Source organism: Cervus elaphus, chromosome 4, assembly GCF_910594005.1.
Source record: "Cervus elaphus chromosome 4, mCerEla1.1, whole genome shotgun sequence".
In the NCBI taxonomy this organism is placed as follows: Eukaryota; Metazoa; Chordata; class Mammalia; order Artiodactyla; family Cervidae; genus Cervus; species Cervus elaphus.
The window spans coordinates 47,154,097-47,171,830 of NC_057818.1; the positions used below are offsets into that span (position 1 = coordinate 47,154,097).

Below are 17,734 nucleotides of genomic sequence, written 5' to 3' on the forward strand. Positions count from 1 at the left end.
GAAAATAAAGTCTGTCACTGTTTCCATTGTTTCCCCATCTATTTGTCATGAAGTGACAGGGCTGGATGCCATGATCTTAGTTTTTTGAAAGTTGAGTTTTAAGCCAGTTTTTCCACTCTCCTCTTTCATCTTCATCAAGAGGCTCTTTTGTTCTTTGCTTTCTGCCATAAGGGTAGTGTCATTTGCCTATCTGAGATTATTGGTATTTCTCCCAGCAATCTTGATTCTAGCTTGTGCTTCATCCAGCCCAGCATTTCCCATGATGTGAAAGTGAAAGTCGCTCAGTTGTGTCCAACTCTTTGTGACCCCATGGACTATACACATAGTCCATGGAATTCTCCAGGCCAGAATACTGAAGTGGGTAGTCTTTCCCTTCTCCAGGGGATCTTTGCACCCCAGGGATCAAACCCAGGTCTCCCACATTGCAGATGGATTCTTTATCAGCTGAACCACAAGAGAAGCCCTCACATGATGTACTCTGCATATAAGTTAAATACACAGGGTAACAATATACAGACTTGATGTACTTCTTTCCGATACTGGAACCTGTCTGTTGTTCCATGTCTGGTTCTAACTGTTGCTTCTTGACCAGCATACAGATTTCTCAGGAGGCAGGTAAGGTGGTCTGGTATTCCCATCTCTTGAAGAATTTTCCAGTCTGTTGTGATCCACACAGTCAAAGGCTTTAGTGCAGTCAATAAAGCAGAAGTAGATGTTTTTCTGGAATTCTCTTGCTTTTTCTATGGTCCGGCGGATGTTGACAGTTTGATCTCTGGTTCCTCTGCCTTTTCTAAATCCACCTTGAACATCTGGAAGTTCTTGGTTCACCTACTGTTGAAGCCTAGCGTGGAGAATTTTGAGCATTACTTTGCTAGCATGTGAGATGAGTAGAAATGTGTGGTAGTTTGAACATTCTTTGGCATTGCCTTTCTTTGCGATTGGAATGAAAACTGATCTTTTCCAGTCCTGTGGCCACTGCTGAGATTTCCATATTTGCTGGCATATTGAGTGCAGCACTTTCACAGCATCATCTTTCAAGATTTGAAATAGCTTAACTGGAATTCCATCACCTCCACTTGCTTTATTCATAGTGATATTTCCTAAGGCCCACTTGACTTCACATTCCAGGATGTCTGGCTCTAGGTGATCACATCATTGTAGTTATCTGGATTATTAAGATCTTTTTTGTATAGTTCTTCTGTGTATTCTTGCCACTTCTTCTTAATATCTTCTGCTTCTGTTAGGTCCATACCATTTCTGTCCTTTATTGTGCCCATCTTTGCATGAAATGTTCCCTTGGTATCTCTGATTTTCTTGAAGAGATCTCCAGTCTTTCCCATTGTATTGTTTTCCTCTAGTTCTTTGCATTGATCACTGAGGAGGGCTTTCATACCTCTCCCTGGTATTCTTTGGAACTCTGCATCCAGATTTTTATTTTTATATCTTTCCTTTCCTCCTTTGCCTTTAGCTTCTTTTCTTCTCAGCTATTTGTAAGGTCTCCTCAGACAACCATTTTGCCTTTTTGCATTTCTTTTTTTGGGGATGATCATCCCCACACAGGGCAATCACAAAACAGTAAAGTTTATTATTTTTTCATCTTTTTTTGTTTCACCTACCTGTGTCTTTATATTTTAATATATAGGACATAGTTGGGTCTTCTTATTCACTTCAGATACAAAATAGTCATCTTTAGAAGTTTCATTTGGTTTTATTTCAGTCTTTACTATCTTGCCTCATTATATTCATTCTTGCTTTACATCCTTGATAATACTCAAGTCATTTATAATGGTGTTTTAATATCCTTGTCTGCAAATTCTATTACCTCTACCATTCTTAGGTCTGTTTTTATTAACTGCGTTTTTCCCTACTGAATGATTTTTTCTTGTTTATGGGTCATATTTTCCTGCTTCTTCATATGTTTAATAATTTTTGATTGGTCATCAGACATTATCAATTTAATGTTGTTGAGTTTAAGATATGGTTGTATTTTCATAAAGAATATTGTTTTTTTTTATTTTGGGGTTTTTTTTTTTGGCATTCTGTGGCACCCAAAGAGTTACACCACTAGGACATCCCTTCAAAAAGAACTTACCATTCATGTGCAAGAACTGTTAGCACCTTCAGGATGCTCTTTAGGTTTTGAACCAAGTCAGGGTGACCCCAGAGAATCCCCACCCAATGATGAATACTGAGAAGGTACTAGAGGGTGGCCATTTCTGTCCATGGGGACTCCTCTGATGAACAGTCTTTGCTTCAGAGGACTGAGATTGATTGAGCCTTTGTCAGATCTGCGTAATGGTCTGAGGCTCTCACTGCTCAGTTCCCTTTCTTTCCACATGTCTATACCATGGTCTGAAGACTTTCTGTTTCTTATTTCTCCCTTTTATCTTTCATAGACGTCACCTCTAAGAAATCCATTCCACTCCCAACTCCATCTCAGCATCTTCTTGGAGGAACCAATGGACAAACAGAAGTTATTTTTGGATTAGTTTAATCCTTTTGATTCTTTTTTTTTAAAAATATATACTTCCATTTATTTATTTTTGGCTATGCTAGGTCTTCTTTGCTGTGTGGGCTCTTCTCTAGTTGCAGTAAGCAGGGGTTACTCTCTAGTTGAGGTATGTGGGCTTTTCACTGTGGTGGCTTCTGTTGCTGCAGAACATGGGCTCTAGGGTGTGAGAACTGCGGCAGTTGCAGCTGCCGGCTCTAGAGCACAGGCTCAGTAGATGTGGCTCTTGGGCCTAGTTGCTCTGTGGCACGTGGGATCTTCCCAGATCAGGAATCCAACCTGTGTCTCCTGCATTGGCAGGTGGACTCTTTACCACTGAGCCACCAGGAAGTCCTAATCCTTTTGATGCTTTTATTTAAGCTCTTTTATGACAAATCTTACAGTCTCTAATCTATGGCTAATCAAGCCATATTTGTTAGGTCTGACCTTTTTAGTGTCTACCTAATGTCTTATATATTAACATGTTCTCTCCACTCTGGATGAAGGGAAATAAAATGATTTCTGGTGCAACAGGCTATGAGAATTGTTTGTCTCACAACACCGTGGTAACTGTATTTTTCTTAGAACATGTCTTTGCCTGCTGTCATGGGGTTTCACCTACACACATGCAGACTTATCTTTAGCCAAAGACTTGAGAGGAACCTTCTCCACATTTGGGGAACTCTTTCCCTGCATAGCTCTCTCTTTTTGGGAAGTGTGTCCTGAAAATTTTAGGCACCTCAATTTCCTTGAATGCCAATGTTGGTCCCTTAAAGGCAGTGAAATTGCCAGGTTCTTTTTGGATTCCTCTCTCTGCACTACAGTCTGGATGTTACCATCATGTCAAAGCCTGGGATGTGGTAGGGTGCATCTCATTTATTTCCCTTATCTCGGGAATCCAGGCCTGTGGTGCCTGTTGTTTAGTAGTTTTATTCAGTTTTCTAGCTTTTTCCTGTAGGAGTATAATTCTAGACTCTGTTAATTCCTCAGGACTAGAAGCAGAAGTCTTGAATTATAAAAATGCAGGCCCAAATGGTTCCTCAGACATTAGGGAAGCAACATGTCAAGCTTAACAAAAGTTCCATAAGAAAATAGATGAAGATGAAACACCCCCAGTTTGATATGGCTGACACATTTCTGGATGTAACAACTTTTCGATGACACTACAATAAAACTACAAACCACTGTCCTTGGTAAAATCATGCACTAAAGCTTTCTAAAATATTAGCAAACTGATTTCAGCAATTTATAAGATGAATAGTGCATCTTGTCCAACTGGGGTTCATCCCAGGAGCCTAAGGTTGGTTTAAAATTCAAATTAATCAATGTAATTATATACAGTAACAGATTAAAAAAGAAATAAATCAACAGAAGCTAAAAAAGCATTTATTAAGATCAACATCCATTCATAATTAAAATTGTCTAAAAACTAGAAAAAGAACTCCCAGAATCTAACAAAGAGCACTTATGAAAAATCTAAAGTTAATATTAAGCTTAAGAATGAAATATTAAATGTCTCCCTTCTAAATTTAGTGAACTGCAAAAAAAAAAATAAATAAATAAAAGAAAATTTAAAAAAATAAAAAAATTAATTTAGTGAACTGCGGAGAATGCTCACTATCACTACCTCTAGTCAACATTGTACTATAGTACAGCAGTCATAGTACAGCAGGGTAAGAAAAAGAAATGAAAACAAAAAAGTATGCAAATCTAGAAGTGAAATATATTTCTAGAAGGCCTGCTTTATATGTAGAAAAATCTAAAAAAATACCAAAACAAACAAAGGATAACAGTAACAACAATAAAATTTAATGTCATCAATACAAGTATACAAAGTCAATATCTAAAAGTCAGTTGTGGCTATTCATATTAACAAAAGCCTGGATAAAGAAATTTTAAAAATCTCACTATTTACAATAGCATCAAAAATATTAAAAGTTTAGAGATAAACTCAATAAAATATGTGTAAGAGCTCGATAGTAAAAATAATAAAACACTGCTTATGGGAATTAGAGAAGGTAACTAAAAGGTTAAGATATAGTATTATAAGAGACTGTGAGACTCAATATTGCTAAGATGTTTGTTCTCACCAATAAAAATCCCAGAATATTTATTTAAGCAAATAAAGAAGTTGATTCTAAAATGTAATTGAAAAAGAAAATGAAAATGACTTCGAATAGCCAAAACAATTTTTTAAAAAGAAGGAAGTTAAGGAGTAATTCTGACATCAAGACTTATTATAAAACTATAATAAACAAATTAACCTATTAATTAATTAACCTATTAAATAGGACTTAAGTTTTATCAAAGGAAAGAATACTCTATAAATGGACTGACAGAAATACAATCAATTTTTGATAAGATCATCAGAGCAATTTAATTCAATTCTACAGTGATGCAACAAATGGAAGAAAACAGACTCTTAACCCTTACCTCATACCATAAATAAAACTTAACATGAGATGGGTCACAGAACTAATTTTAAAAAGGCAAAATATACATAACATTTTTAGAAGAAAATACAGGAAATTATCTTCATAACCTAGGGGGAGGCAAATATTTGAAATATCAAAGAAATAATGATAAAAGAAAAAAATTATAAATTGGACTTCATTACAATTAAAAACTTGCTCCTATTGAAAGACTACTACAATGAGTAGGCAAGCCACAGACTAAAGGAAATATTTGCAACACCTGTATCAAATGAAAGACTTCTATTCAGAATATGTAAAGAATTCCTAAGGAAAAAATACATAACCCCATAAAAGATGAGTAAAATATCTGAACAGATATGTCTGAAGAAGATATAAAAAGCACTTGGAAAAGTTCTTAACATCATTAGTCATAAAAGAAATCTAAATTGAAACTGCTAAGATATACTACTATTCTTAACAGAATGATATTTCAGAATGACCAAAATGAAAATATTGATAACATTAAAACGTAGAGGAGAATGTGGGAGCAATCAAAATTCTCATAGATTGCTGGTAAAAGTTTAAAATGGTATGATAACTTTTAAAAACTGGCAGTTTCTACAATGTGAAATGTAAACCTGCCCTACGAATGAGCAATACCATCTAATAGGTGTTTACTGAGCAGAAATAAAAACATATATTCACAAAAATATTTTTACAAGAACATTCACAGTAGCTTTATTCATAACAGACCCAGGAACCTCGGCGGTCCAGTAGTTAAGACTCCACACTTCCACTATAGGGGGAGTGGGCTTGATCCCTGGTCAGGGAATTAAGATCCATATGCCACACAGCATGGCCAAACACAAACAAAAACATAATAGCCTCAAACTGGAACATTTCAAATGTCTATCAAGAGGAGATGTATAAACAAACTGATATCTCCATACAACTGAATACTATTCTGCAACTTAAATAAGCTATTTTAATATAAATACTGAAACATGTATTAATACCTCAGTCATTAAGCTGAGAAAGAAAGTAAACATGGGTCTGGTTCAAGATGGTGGAGTAGAAGGATGTACGGTCATTTCCTCCAGCTTGACAGCACCAAAATTGCAACTAGCTGTTGAACTACCATTGTCAAGAGGACACTGGAACCCACTAAAAAAAGATACATCATATCCAAAGACAAAGAAACCACAGCAAGACAGTAGGGGGTGCGCAATCACGATAAAATCAAATCCCATACCTGCTGGTTGGGTGACCCACAGACTGGAGAACAATAAAACCAAAGAAGTTCTCACATTACTGTGAAGGTTCTGAACCCCACATCAGGCTTCCCAGCCTGGGGATCCAATAAAGGGACTGAGAATCCCCAGGGAATCTGGCCTTGAGGGCCAGAGGGATTTGATTATAGGCTTTTTTAATTACAGGATTTTCAGAGGACTGAGGGAAACAGAAACTTGTCTTAGATGGCACAAACAAAATTTCACATGCACCGAGACCCAGAGGAGAGGACCAGGGACCACACAGGAGACTGAACCAAAACTACTTGCTAGTGTTGGAGGGCCGCCTGTGGAGGCATGGGTCAGCAGGGGTTCACCACAGGGACGGGGGCACTGGAAGGTCCCCCTTGGCATAAACCCTCTTGGAGTTTGCCATTAACCCTATCATAGAGCTAATAGATGCTAGGGCTGGGTTGCCTCAGGCCAAACAACTACTAGGGAGGGATACAACCCCACTCATCAGCAAATAATTGGATTAAAGCTTTATTGAGCAAGGCCCTGCCCATCAGAGCAAGAACCAGTTTTTTCCAAGTCCTTCCCATCAAGAAGCATACACAAGCCTCTTAGCCTCATCCATCAGGGAGCAGACAGAAGAAGCGAGAAGAAGCACAGTCTCACAGTGCGGAAAACAGAAACCAAATTACAGAAAGTTAATTATGATGAAAAAGCAGAAAGTTTTGTCCCAGATGAAGGGACAAGATAAATTCCCAGAAAAAGAACTAAATGAAGTGGAGATAGGCAACTTTCCAGAAAAAGAATTCAGATTAATGATATGATGATCCAGGATCTTGGGGAAAGAACGAAGCAAAGATTGAGAAGATGCAAGGAATGTATACCAAAGACCTAGAAGAACTAAAGAACAGACAAACAGATGAATAATACACTAGAAAGAATCAATAGCAGAATAACTGACACAGAAGAACGGATAAATGACCTGAAGGACAGAATGGTGGAAATCACTGCCACAGAACAGAATACAGAAAAAAAGAATGAAAAGAAATGAAGACAGCCTAAGAGACCTCTGGAACAACATTAAATGCACCAACATTCACATTACAGGGGTCCCAGAAGGAGAAGAAAGAAAGGACCTGAGAAAATATTTCAAGAGGTAATAGCTGAAAACTTCCCAAACACGGGAAAGGAAATAGTCAACCAAGTCCAGGAAGCACAGAGTCCCAGGAAGGACAAACCCAAGGAGGAACACACGGAGACACACAGTAATGAAACTGACAAAAATTAAAGACAGAGATAAAATACTAAAAGCAACAAGGGAAAAAAGACAAATAATATACAAGGGAACTCCTATCAGGCTATCAGCTGATTTCTCAATAGAAACTCTACATCCCAAAAGGGAATGGCATGATATATTTAAAGTGATGAAAGGTAAGAACCTACAACCAAGAATACTCTACCCAGCAAGACTCTCCTTCAGATTTGAGGGAGAAATCAAAAGTTTTCCAGACAAGCAAAAGTTAAGAGAATTCAGCACCACCAAACCAGCTTTACAACTAAGGCAAAAGGAACTTCTTTAGGCAGGAAACCCAAGAGAAGGAAAAGACCTACCAGAAAAACCCAAAACAATTGAGAAAACGGTAATAGGATCATACATATTGATAATTACCTTAAATGTAAATGTATTAAATGCACCAACCAAGAGATATATACTGACTGGGTGGATGAAAGCATGTGCAAGTATGCACTTCCACTTACTACATCACTCTGATTGACCCCCCAAAATTGTAGGTAATTATTTTAGATTGTTAAGTTAATCATGTTCCCATTATGGTTTGCAATTGTAATTAGCTTTTATTTTTTGTCTTGCTATTGATTATGAAACTGATAAACATCTTTTACTTTGTGATTATGTAACTGTTACTCACTTAATACCATTGTATCATGATTGGTCAACAATTGGTCAAAAATAATAGAACTCTGTATCACCGAAACTAGGATCAAATAGGAAAACCTGTAATCACTTTTTAAAATCCAGATGCATATCGGAATTATCTTGAAATTTTTTGAAAAATACAAATGTTCAGGTACTGCTTTTTTTGTCCAGAGCTCCAGATATGTTTTTAATGAGCAGTCATATTTAAAAACAACTGGACTATATGATGATCTTTTACTTTTATCTAATTTGTTCCACTTTTTCTATTTCATATTCAGTGCTTCCATTTCATTTATGTTCCCCAACTTCTCCATCTCTTCATTTTTTTTGAAGTTTTTCTCAAGCTTTTACCAAGTGTAGTAGAAAAGCTTTTGTATACATATATATGTATGTATAATATATATATTTTAGAAAACTTATGAATTTTTGCCTAACTAAAAAAATTATGACATTTTGATTCCACTTGTTTGACTTAGTATGAATAGAATGCTAGGTTTCTAATTAAAAAATAGGTATGCAACAAGTAACAAAAGTCTCTGCATAGCATAGGGAACTATAGTCAATATCTTGTAATAATATATGATGGAAAATAACTTCAAAAATAATATATGTGTATTTGTATAACTGAATCACCTTGCTGTGTACTTGAAACATTGTAAAAGTGAACGTGAAAGTCTTTCAATCATGTCTGACTCTTTGCGACCCCATGGACTATACACTCCAAGGAATTCTCTTAGGCCAGAATACTGGAGTGGGTAGCTGTAGGGATCTTCCCAACCCAGGGAAGAAACGTTGTAAGTCAACTATATTTCAATAAAGTAAATATATATTTTTTAAATATACACATGAAAAAAGTCCAGAATAGACAGAACTAATCTGTGTTGGTAGAAATCCCAGTAGTGATTGTCCTGGGGAGGGATTGCCTTGGAAGAGGCCTGATGGAACTTAACAGGTTAGTAGGAGTGCCCTTTATCTTGATTACAGTGTGAGACACATGGGTTTCCACTTTTGTCAGAATGCAAAGAACTTTACACTTAAGATCTTTATGGACATTGTATCTACAAAGCATGGAGTGGATTCTCAGTAAAATAATAGCAGCCAATAGCTCATAAACACAAGTCACACAAGGAAAGGATTTATGCAGAGATAAATATTAAAAAAAATTTAGAATTTAGAGGCATAGAAGTCAGCCATATATAGGTACTTCAGAGATTTCAGGCCTTTAAAAGTACATTCCTAAATAAGATGGCTACTATCAGGAAAAAAAGAAAATAATAGTTCTTGATAAGGACGCAGAGAAACTGGAACCCTTCTGCCTTGTTGATGAGAATGTAAAATGGTGCAGTCACTATGGAAAACAGTATGGCAGTTCCTTCAAACATCAGACATAAATTACCAAATGATCCAGCAATTCTACTTTTGGGTATGTACCCAAAAGAACTGAAAGCAATGACTCAAACAAATAATTGTACACCCATATTCATAGTAGCATTAATCACAGCAGCCAAAAAATGGAAGCAACCCAAGTGTTCACTGAGAGCTGAATGGATAAGCAAAATGTCACATGTATCTATAATTGAATATTACTCAGCCTTCAAACGGAAGAAGAGTCTGATACATACTATACCATGGATGAAACTTGAGGACATTACGTTAAGTGAAATAAACTATTCACAAAAAGGACAAATACCATATAATTTCACTTACATGAGGTATCTACCACAGTCAAATTCATAGAGACAGAAAGTAAAATATTGGTTGTTGGGGGCTAGTGGAGGTGGGGTAACAGGGAGTTATTGTTTAATGGGTACAGTTTTACTTCTGACAAATGAAGGGTTCTGGAGATGGATAATGGTGATAGTTGCATAACTACGTAAAAGTACTTAATGCCATGGAACTATATGCTTAAAAATAGTTAAGATGGTAGATTTTATGTATATTTTACCACAATTAAAAAATACAGATCTCCAAAAATACTCAAGGACATCAACTACCTGAGTCCACTAGACATTATACAGACTCACCTAGATAGCTCTGACTTTGAAAAATTTTCTCTGTTGTCCATAGTTCTTTTCCTTGTTCCAATTTGCGGATCATATCAGGCTTAGTTATGTGAAATCCTGATAATAAAAAATAAGACTTGGTCTAAGAAGCTGTTAGGCTTTAAAACTATTGAAGGAAGAGAAAGATACAGCTTCAAGGTGGCTATTAGACAAGGCTATTAATGGCCTACCAAAGTTAATACCTTGCACTAGGCAAGTGAGGATATAATCATGCTTTCTATTAACAAAAAGAGATTATTCATCACCTCTGATCTTTGAAATTCAAAGTTCCACATGTTTCAGAAATTCTTGAAAGGAGATGCATGACACTGAAACACGCAAGGAATTTTCCTTACCCACAGAGATGAGGTGACAATAGTTTTCCAACATGACATCTCTGTAGAGGGCCTTCTGAGCAGGGTCCAGTTGCTGCCACTCCTCCTGGGTGAAGTCCACAGTCACATCCTTGAATGAAACTGATCCCTGTAAGGGCATACTCCAGTTCATCCTAAAGTAATTGGAACTAGTGAGAACTAGACACTGGAGACCATGTTCAGTGGTCAGACCTGGTCTTCTTGCATTTTGTACTGTAGAAAATTCTCTCTGGAAATACATTCAATTGTATTTACCTATTATCTCATGCTAAAAATATATGAGATCATGCTCTGCCTTGAATGTGATTGGTTGCTTGGTGCAGTGAAACAAATAAAATCTTGACCTTGCTCATAAGAAGTTACAGGCTAAAAAAGAGGCATATGTGTAAATATTTACACTCAATAGATATTATAGATGTGATGACAGAAATATGTACAGGGGAAAATACTATAGAGTATTCTAAGATTCTGGATTCTAAGATTTCACTGAAGACATAAAAATTTTGTACTCACAATGAATTTATTTTGTAGCACTACATGTCAATGGGCTTTTAAAATACATTGGGAGAGTAAAACCAGTTAGTAAATTCAGGAAACAGCAAAAGGTACAATATGTTAGGAAACAACCTTTGGGCTTAAGAAGAAAAAAGTGTATGAAGGAAAGTATGGGCATATTTATGTAATAATACTGGATTTTTTTTTCTACAGAGCAGTAGTCTTAAAAATGCTTTAAGTACACTCCCAACATATAAATCATTAGTTGGCATTAATAGCAATCCACATTGTTAACAATTAATGTTCTTGAATGTAAACTACTACTATCTTCCTCCTTTTCAGTATACTCTCTTGTACATTTTGTATACGTCTTTTGTAACACATGCTCTACTTGGGATCTACTGTTTTATGGAGTATTAAAAATGAAGAAATGTAAAAAAAAAAAAAAATGAAGAAATGTTAAGTCAGCACATATGTGAAAAAAACTTGTACTTTAGAGGCAATATTCTTGAACACTAGAGAAGGCTTGAAGTGTGTTAGGTGGGAAAGACAAGTACCCACTGTTGGAGGTCTGTCTGAGATTAAAGTGGTATTAATGGTCTAGACAGGGGACAATTGTTTGTTCCATGGTAAGTTTCAATAGAATTGGTCATCAATTACTTGTAGAGTAGAAAAAAAGAGAGGTATAGCTCTCAGGTCATCTGCATAGCAAGTGGATAGGTGCTGAGACTAGAAAAAGGAAATGGGAAGCAGGAGAAAGAATAAGCTGGACCAGAGGTGGTAATGAGGTAAACCCAGGCAGTGTACTTGAAATGTCTATGGAACATACAGGCAGTGATAGCTGTTGGAGGCTGGATATATGGTCCTGATACTCTGGATAAAGGTCTAGGATGGAGAGCAGTATCTGAGGGTCACTAGAATCACATCAGTATAACCTTTGGAGTGAATGTGATTGTACATACGCAAAAAGAGACATAGAGGAGAAGAGAACCAATTGGCATCTGGGGAAAATCCAGAATGGCATTTTAAAGACTGGTAGATAAAGAGGAATTTTTTGAAAGAAAAATATGGGAAGAGGAGAAAGTACCAACTTTGATTCAAGAGTAGACTATTATCTCAAGAGTGAATGAACACATGCATCTTCTTCTCCTGCACCCACATATAAAAATTAGAAGAAAGTTAAAAAGATAAAAATACATCTATAACAGGACTGAAGTACAGAAAGGTTTTTCATTGGTGGGTCACAGTTTGTAGGAATTGCTGACAAACATGGATAAAACAGAAAGATCAGAGAGGAATGTGACATTTCAGTTTTCTGTATAAGGTTGCAAGCAAATCTCTATCTTAAAAACCTCGCAAAACAGGAAATTTAATCACAAAATAATAATGTGATCTATTAATTTTACCTCCCACCATACCATTGCAAAACCTAGGTCGGTGGAAATTACCAAGGTTTTGCATGTCTGCTCCTTGATTTCTTACAAATCTAGATCTCAAATCAGTGTCTACGTAAGATAGATTCATTCAAGTAATATAAATCAAGATAATACATTTCTCTTCCAGCAGTACTTTCATGAGAAGACTATGAAAGGAGACGATGAATGATACATCCAATCAGTATGTGAACATTGGCTACAACTAGAAAGTGCATTTGGGGAAGGCTGAAGTCTATCCTGTTGGAATGAGAGAAACTGGGAATAAGGCTGTAACGAGGGTGAGGCAGGTGAGACACATGGGCACAAAATTTAGGGCTGGATAGCCCTGAGAGTCCCTCTTAAATTTTGTATGAAGGCCACTTGCTTGCCCTACTGGAAACCAGTTTGATGGAAGAAAATCCCAATATCCAGAAAATTTAAGAATAGGGAAGCAAATGTTCACACAACCTAAAAACAAGTTACTTCAGAAAGAGAGGAAACATCATCTCACCTGAGGCATGGCTTTGATGTTTGCAGGAGATGAGCCTTCTCTTTTGTGCTCTTCTATGGAAAAGGGAAGAGTCCTGAGAAGGCAGAGATGGGAAGATACAAGGAGCCATGTGAAACCAGATTTGACTTAGACCTCTCAGAATAACTCAGTTAAACCTGCATCTATTTTCAATTTCGGCACTTGCTCACTTTGTGTATCCCACACAAATCCAGGACAGAGATTAGTAGGGAAATGGACCAATCCTGTTCCCTTACCAATGCCAGAAACCCAATCTCCTGGTGAAGGAGAAGAGATTCTGGGGAATCTGTTGTAGCTTGGAGAGAGGGAATATTGTGTTTTTCCTTCTGCAGCTCCACCTAATGTCTCCCATGGAAGACAAATTTATCACATATTTCCAAATTGTTCTTCATGGATTTCCTACCAATTTACATTGCTATCAGCAGTGTGTGAGAACACCTCCCCAAACCCTAATTAATGCAGTTGAAAATAATTTTAATCTCTGCCTACATATATCTTTAATCTCTTCATACTTATATATATGTATGAAAGTGAAAGTGAAGTCGCTCAGTTGTGTTTGACCCTTTGAGATCCCATGGACTGTAGCCTACCAGGGTACTTAGTCCATGGAATTTTCCAGGCAAGAGTACTGGAGTGGGTTGCCATTTCCTTTTCCAGGATATATATGTATACATCTCTAATTTACATATTTCTTATATGAGAATAAGCTCCTTTTATTTCTTTTCTGTGAAGACATCTTATAGTGTATTTGTTTTTCTCATGGTGGTGTTTATTTTATAGTTGGTTGACATTATCTCCTTTTTCAATTTAATAAATTAACCTATTTTAAGTTGAAAATAATTTGTAGCTGCTCAAGTGACTATTAAAATGTTTTTGCCTTGTGAAGATTTCTTCCCTATATGTATTCTTTAACAATACTATGTACTAAACAGTCCATATTTTCTCAGTTGATGTGAAATGCCATCTCTATCATTGTTACATATCCCTACATACTTGAGAATATCTGGATTTTCTATTTTATTTCTCTACTTCATCTCTTTGATTCACCTGTACATTCTACTTAATAAACAGTTAATTATTGAAAATTAACCATTATTTACTAGTAACCTATTAATAGTAGTTTAAGTATTAACTACTAAACAATACTTTTTAGCAATACAGGTATAGCAATAGAAATTGTTCTTTCCACTTTGTAGGCTTCCAGGCAGAGAGGAGTATATTTCGCTAAATGAAGCCTGATGTATTGATTGCTACAGTGAATGCTTTAATTAGCAAAATAATATTTTAATTACTAAAATGAGATTGGTCTTACGATTAAAAGTATACCTAATACTTTGATATCATGGAATGCCTTAAGAAGCTATTGACCCTGCCATAGATTTCATCCAGAAGCAGGAAACCTTATTCATATATCGCTGTTGAAAGTGCTGCTAGTGTGTGCTCAGTAGTGTGCAACTCTTTGTGACCCCATGGACGGTAGCCCGCCAGGTTCCTCTGTCCATGGAATTTTCCTGGCAAGAATACTGGAGTGGGTTGCCATTTCCTTCTCCAGAGGATCTTCCCAACGCAGGGTTGGAACCCCCATCTCTTGTGTCTCCTGCATTGACAGGCAGATTCTTTGCCACTGTGCCACCCGGGGAAGCCCCCTGAAAGTGCTAGTTATGGGTAAAAATAAATGGTTTGGTTTTTTTCTGCATGCTGCTCACAGAACACTAATCATTTTAACACACTGGGTCTTAGTTACTGTGGGTTTCCCTGGTGGCTCAGACGGTAAAGAATCCGCCTGCAATGCAGGAGGCCTAGGTTCGATCCCTGGGTCGGGAAGATCCCCTAGAGACAGGAATGGCTACCCCCTCCAGTATTCTTGCCTGGAGCATCCCATGGACAGAGAGGCCTGACGGGCTACAATCCATGGAGTCACAAAGAGTTGGACACGACTGAACAAATGATGAATGCTTCCCTGTAGTGAACCTTACCATCTGGGAATTATGAAATCTTACTTCTTCCTTTCCAGTACTTATACCTCTATTTTATTTGCTAAGTTGCTACGGAGTTACAATTTTGGAGGCAGGCTTGATGATCTCTATTCAGATAATCAAATCTTACCTATCTAACTAGTGGCCAGACAGTTTCTCAATCAAAAAAACTATCACAAAACAGTAACAGTAGGTTACAAACACACGCAGAGTTAAATTCTATCACTTCAGAAAAGCACTATAGCATAGGCACCCGCGTATCATTCACAATCTCTGACAGCACATTAATAATTCCAGGCAAAGTCACAAAATCACATCACAAATCGTTTCGCTTCTCCATAGTCACCTGCGGTCTCAAACAGGGCTCACACCTATTCGGAAGAGAGACACATGCAGAGGAATCCCCACGCAGCAACGAGACTCATTCAGTTTTACACACAGTTAGCCGCTACACTGCACAGAGCAGCAGCATGCATCCACAACGCTGCAGGTTGGGTACAGACGACCGCCTCCATTTGGTACACACACACCCGCTGTGGAACTCCCTCGGGGTCAAAACAGACAAAAATCTCCCTTCGCAAAACTCGCTCCAGGTCACACAAGATTGTCACCTTCAGGGTCACGCCCACGGGCCACGCCCGAGGCCGCGCTCTCACAGATCTAAATGTCTGGTTTACCAAGGGCCCGGTTCCGGTTCCGTCCTCATAATTATAGGCCCGGTGTGGACTCCCGGTTTCCCCCCTAGGCTCCCCATCAGGTACGGCTTCCCTAGTCTGCTCTCCGGGGCCGGAACTCCCAATTCGCGCCCCCTCCTCTGGGCCCCTAGGACCTACCAACCTCACCCCAGCCAAGGCTCAGTCGTCTGCGCCTGCGCACTCGAGCACTGGTTGGCGCTCCCAGGAGTCCACGCGGCGACGGTTTAGTAGCGGCGAGGTCCCGGCTGCAGGCGCTTGGTCTGTTTCTGCCAGGGTCCGCTTTTCCGGGTTGGACTACGTTTCTCACAGGCTCTGAGGGCACGAATGCACTTCGGCCTCTGGTTTATTTTCCCCTGACCTTGTAGTCATAGTTTGCCTAGCGGTGAGTGGAGGTGACTCGGGTCTGGATGCAGGAGGAGCATCACTGCTGGAGTCCTGAAGTTTCCCAGGCACGGATGCGGCAGGTAGAGGCGGGAGCCTTAGGCTTTGCAAGTCACCTGCTGAGGAAGGTGACTGTGGGTGTGACTATGTGCCTGCGTCAGTGTAAGATGTGGTTATGAGTGCTTTGAGAAAGAGCGAGAACGAGTGTGTGAGTGACGGGACCAGGCTGTGTACGTGCGGAGTCTCTGACTGGTCCAGGTTAGGCGCCGAAGACTGTGAATGTGGGCGGGGCCTTATTAATGACCCTGCTCGGCGGCGACTGTGAGGCTTTATATACTGTGACTAAGTAACCATTTGACAGCACTATTGTAACGGGCTAGAGTCTGATCACTGCCGGCCTAAGGACTTACCAGGTGGCCCAGTGGCTAAGATTTCCAGGTTCCCAATGCAGGGGGCGGGGCTTGATCCCCAGTCGGGAAAGTAGTTTCTACTTGCTATAAATAAGAACCTGCGCAGCCACATAAACAAACAAACATGAAGCTACCATCACCTTTATTTAAAAAGCAAAACAAAAACTGGCCTGATGTGGCTTTTTCACTTTTAGTAGGGTAGAGCTTCATTTTTGTAGTTCTAGCGTTGAGGAATCCGTGGACAAGATCCCTGTGTGACTGTTCCTGTTAAGCCTCTGAGACCCTTGTTAAACCCAGAGACCCTCAGTTTTATTTTTTTTTTATTTTATTTTATTTATTTTTTTTTTTTTAGACCCTCAGTTTTAAAGCATGGCCCCTGTTGCCTTCATCATTGTACCCTGACTCTATTGTCTAGCTTAAGAGCTTGATACACAGGCATTCAGTACATTAAGTGTAGCCTGTTCTGGCACTAATTGTCAATTCCATGGTTTCTTGGAATTTGTTGGAATTCTGGGTTTTCTTTCATTGCCTCTGTATTTTCACTTTTTAGAGCCACATTACACCGGAATGCTAGCTGCACAAAAATAGCATTCTGGGTCTTCAATATATTGAGAGGTAGAATGATGGTTGCAACTGAAAAAAAAAAAAAGCATATTTCTGTGTTTATTAGGGCGATTTTAGAGCTGGAATTACCCCTAAAGCAGGGTGCTGGGAAACCATGATATTAAGGCATCAAGAGTAAGATTTCTGCTTCCAAAGATTCCTTTTGGAAGCTCTGTGGTGGCAAACTGCATATTGCATACATACAGTATTTTCATAGCTTTGTCAACAGGAAAATTTGGTGAACATAGAAACAGATTCTGGTTCTAGGCTACAGTTAACTGATTTTTCTTTATGATACAGGGAAGGGTCAACAGTATTCCAGTCTTTCTCATCCTTCCATTGGGAACATGGATGATGGACGCTTGCTAGCAATGAAGATTGTGTTCTTATTTAACCTGTCTTGGTATGAAAGGCCTGTATGTCATGATTCCCTTTCTCCTCCAAGTTTTGCTGTATTCTAAAAGAAGAGCCATGAAAGGAAAAAAATGTTGCAGTCACACATCTCAAACCCAAGCTAGAGGTCATTTTTGAGCATTTTGTTTCATGGAATGAATTAAATGCTCTGCCAGATAGTGACTAATCCATTTACCTGGTCTCAAGGCCTTCTCTTCTTAGTTAATGATAGTTAATACCATGAGGATGCATTCCCTTCTTTCCCAGTTCCTCATCAAATGCCTTTCCTACAGTTAATTTTTGTATAACTACTCACCAGCACCTTGCCCATGTGCTGTTTTT

At 38.3% G+C, this 17,734-nt stretch overlaps 2 protein-coding genes across 17 annotated transcripts in view; one reads left to right on the forward strand and one right to left on the reverse strand.

Moving 5' to 3' along the window:
* ZNF382 (zinc finger protein 382) overlaps positions 1-17,734 on the reverse strand; it is a 72,285-nt gene that overhangs the window by 38,309 nt on the left and 16,242 nt on the right. For 2 of the 16 annotated variants that reach the window (XM_043892871.1, XM_043892730.1), the window contains exons 2-4: positions 12,917-12,989; positions 10,478-10,604; positions 10,104-10,199 (exon numbers count right to left, since the gene is read on the reverse strand). In XM_043892871.1, coding sequence (XP_043748806.1) covers positions 10,104-10,199; positions 10,478-10,604; positions 12,917-12,989 — 296 coding nt within the window. The other 14 variants (XM_043892803.1, XM_043892832.1, XM_043892814.1 and 11 more) reach the window with 14 other exon arrangements.
* Positions 15,968-17,734, forward strand: part of LOC122687479 (zinc finger protein 260) — a 59,757-nt gene continuing 57,990 nt past the window's right edge. The window contains exon 1 of the mRNA XM_043893028.1: positions 15,968-16,069. The gene's annotated coding sequence lies outside the window, so the exon portion shown is untranslated. The remainder of the gene's footprint in view (positions 16,070-17,734) is intronic.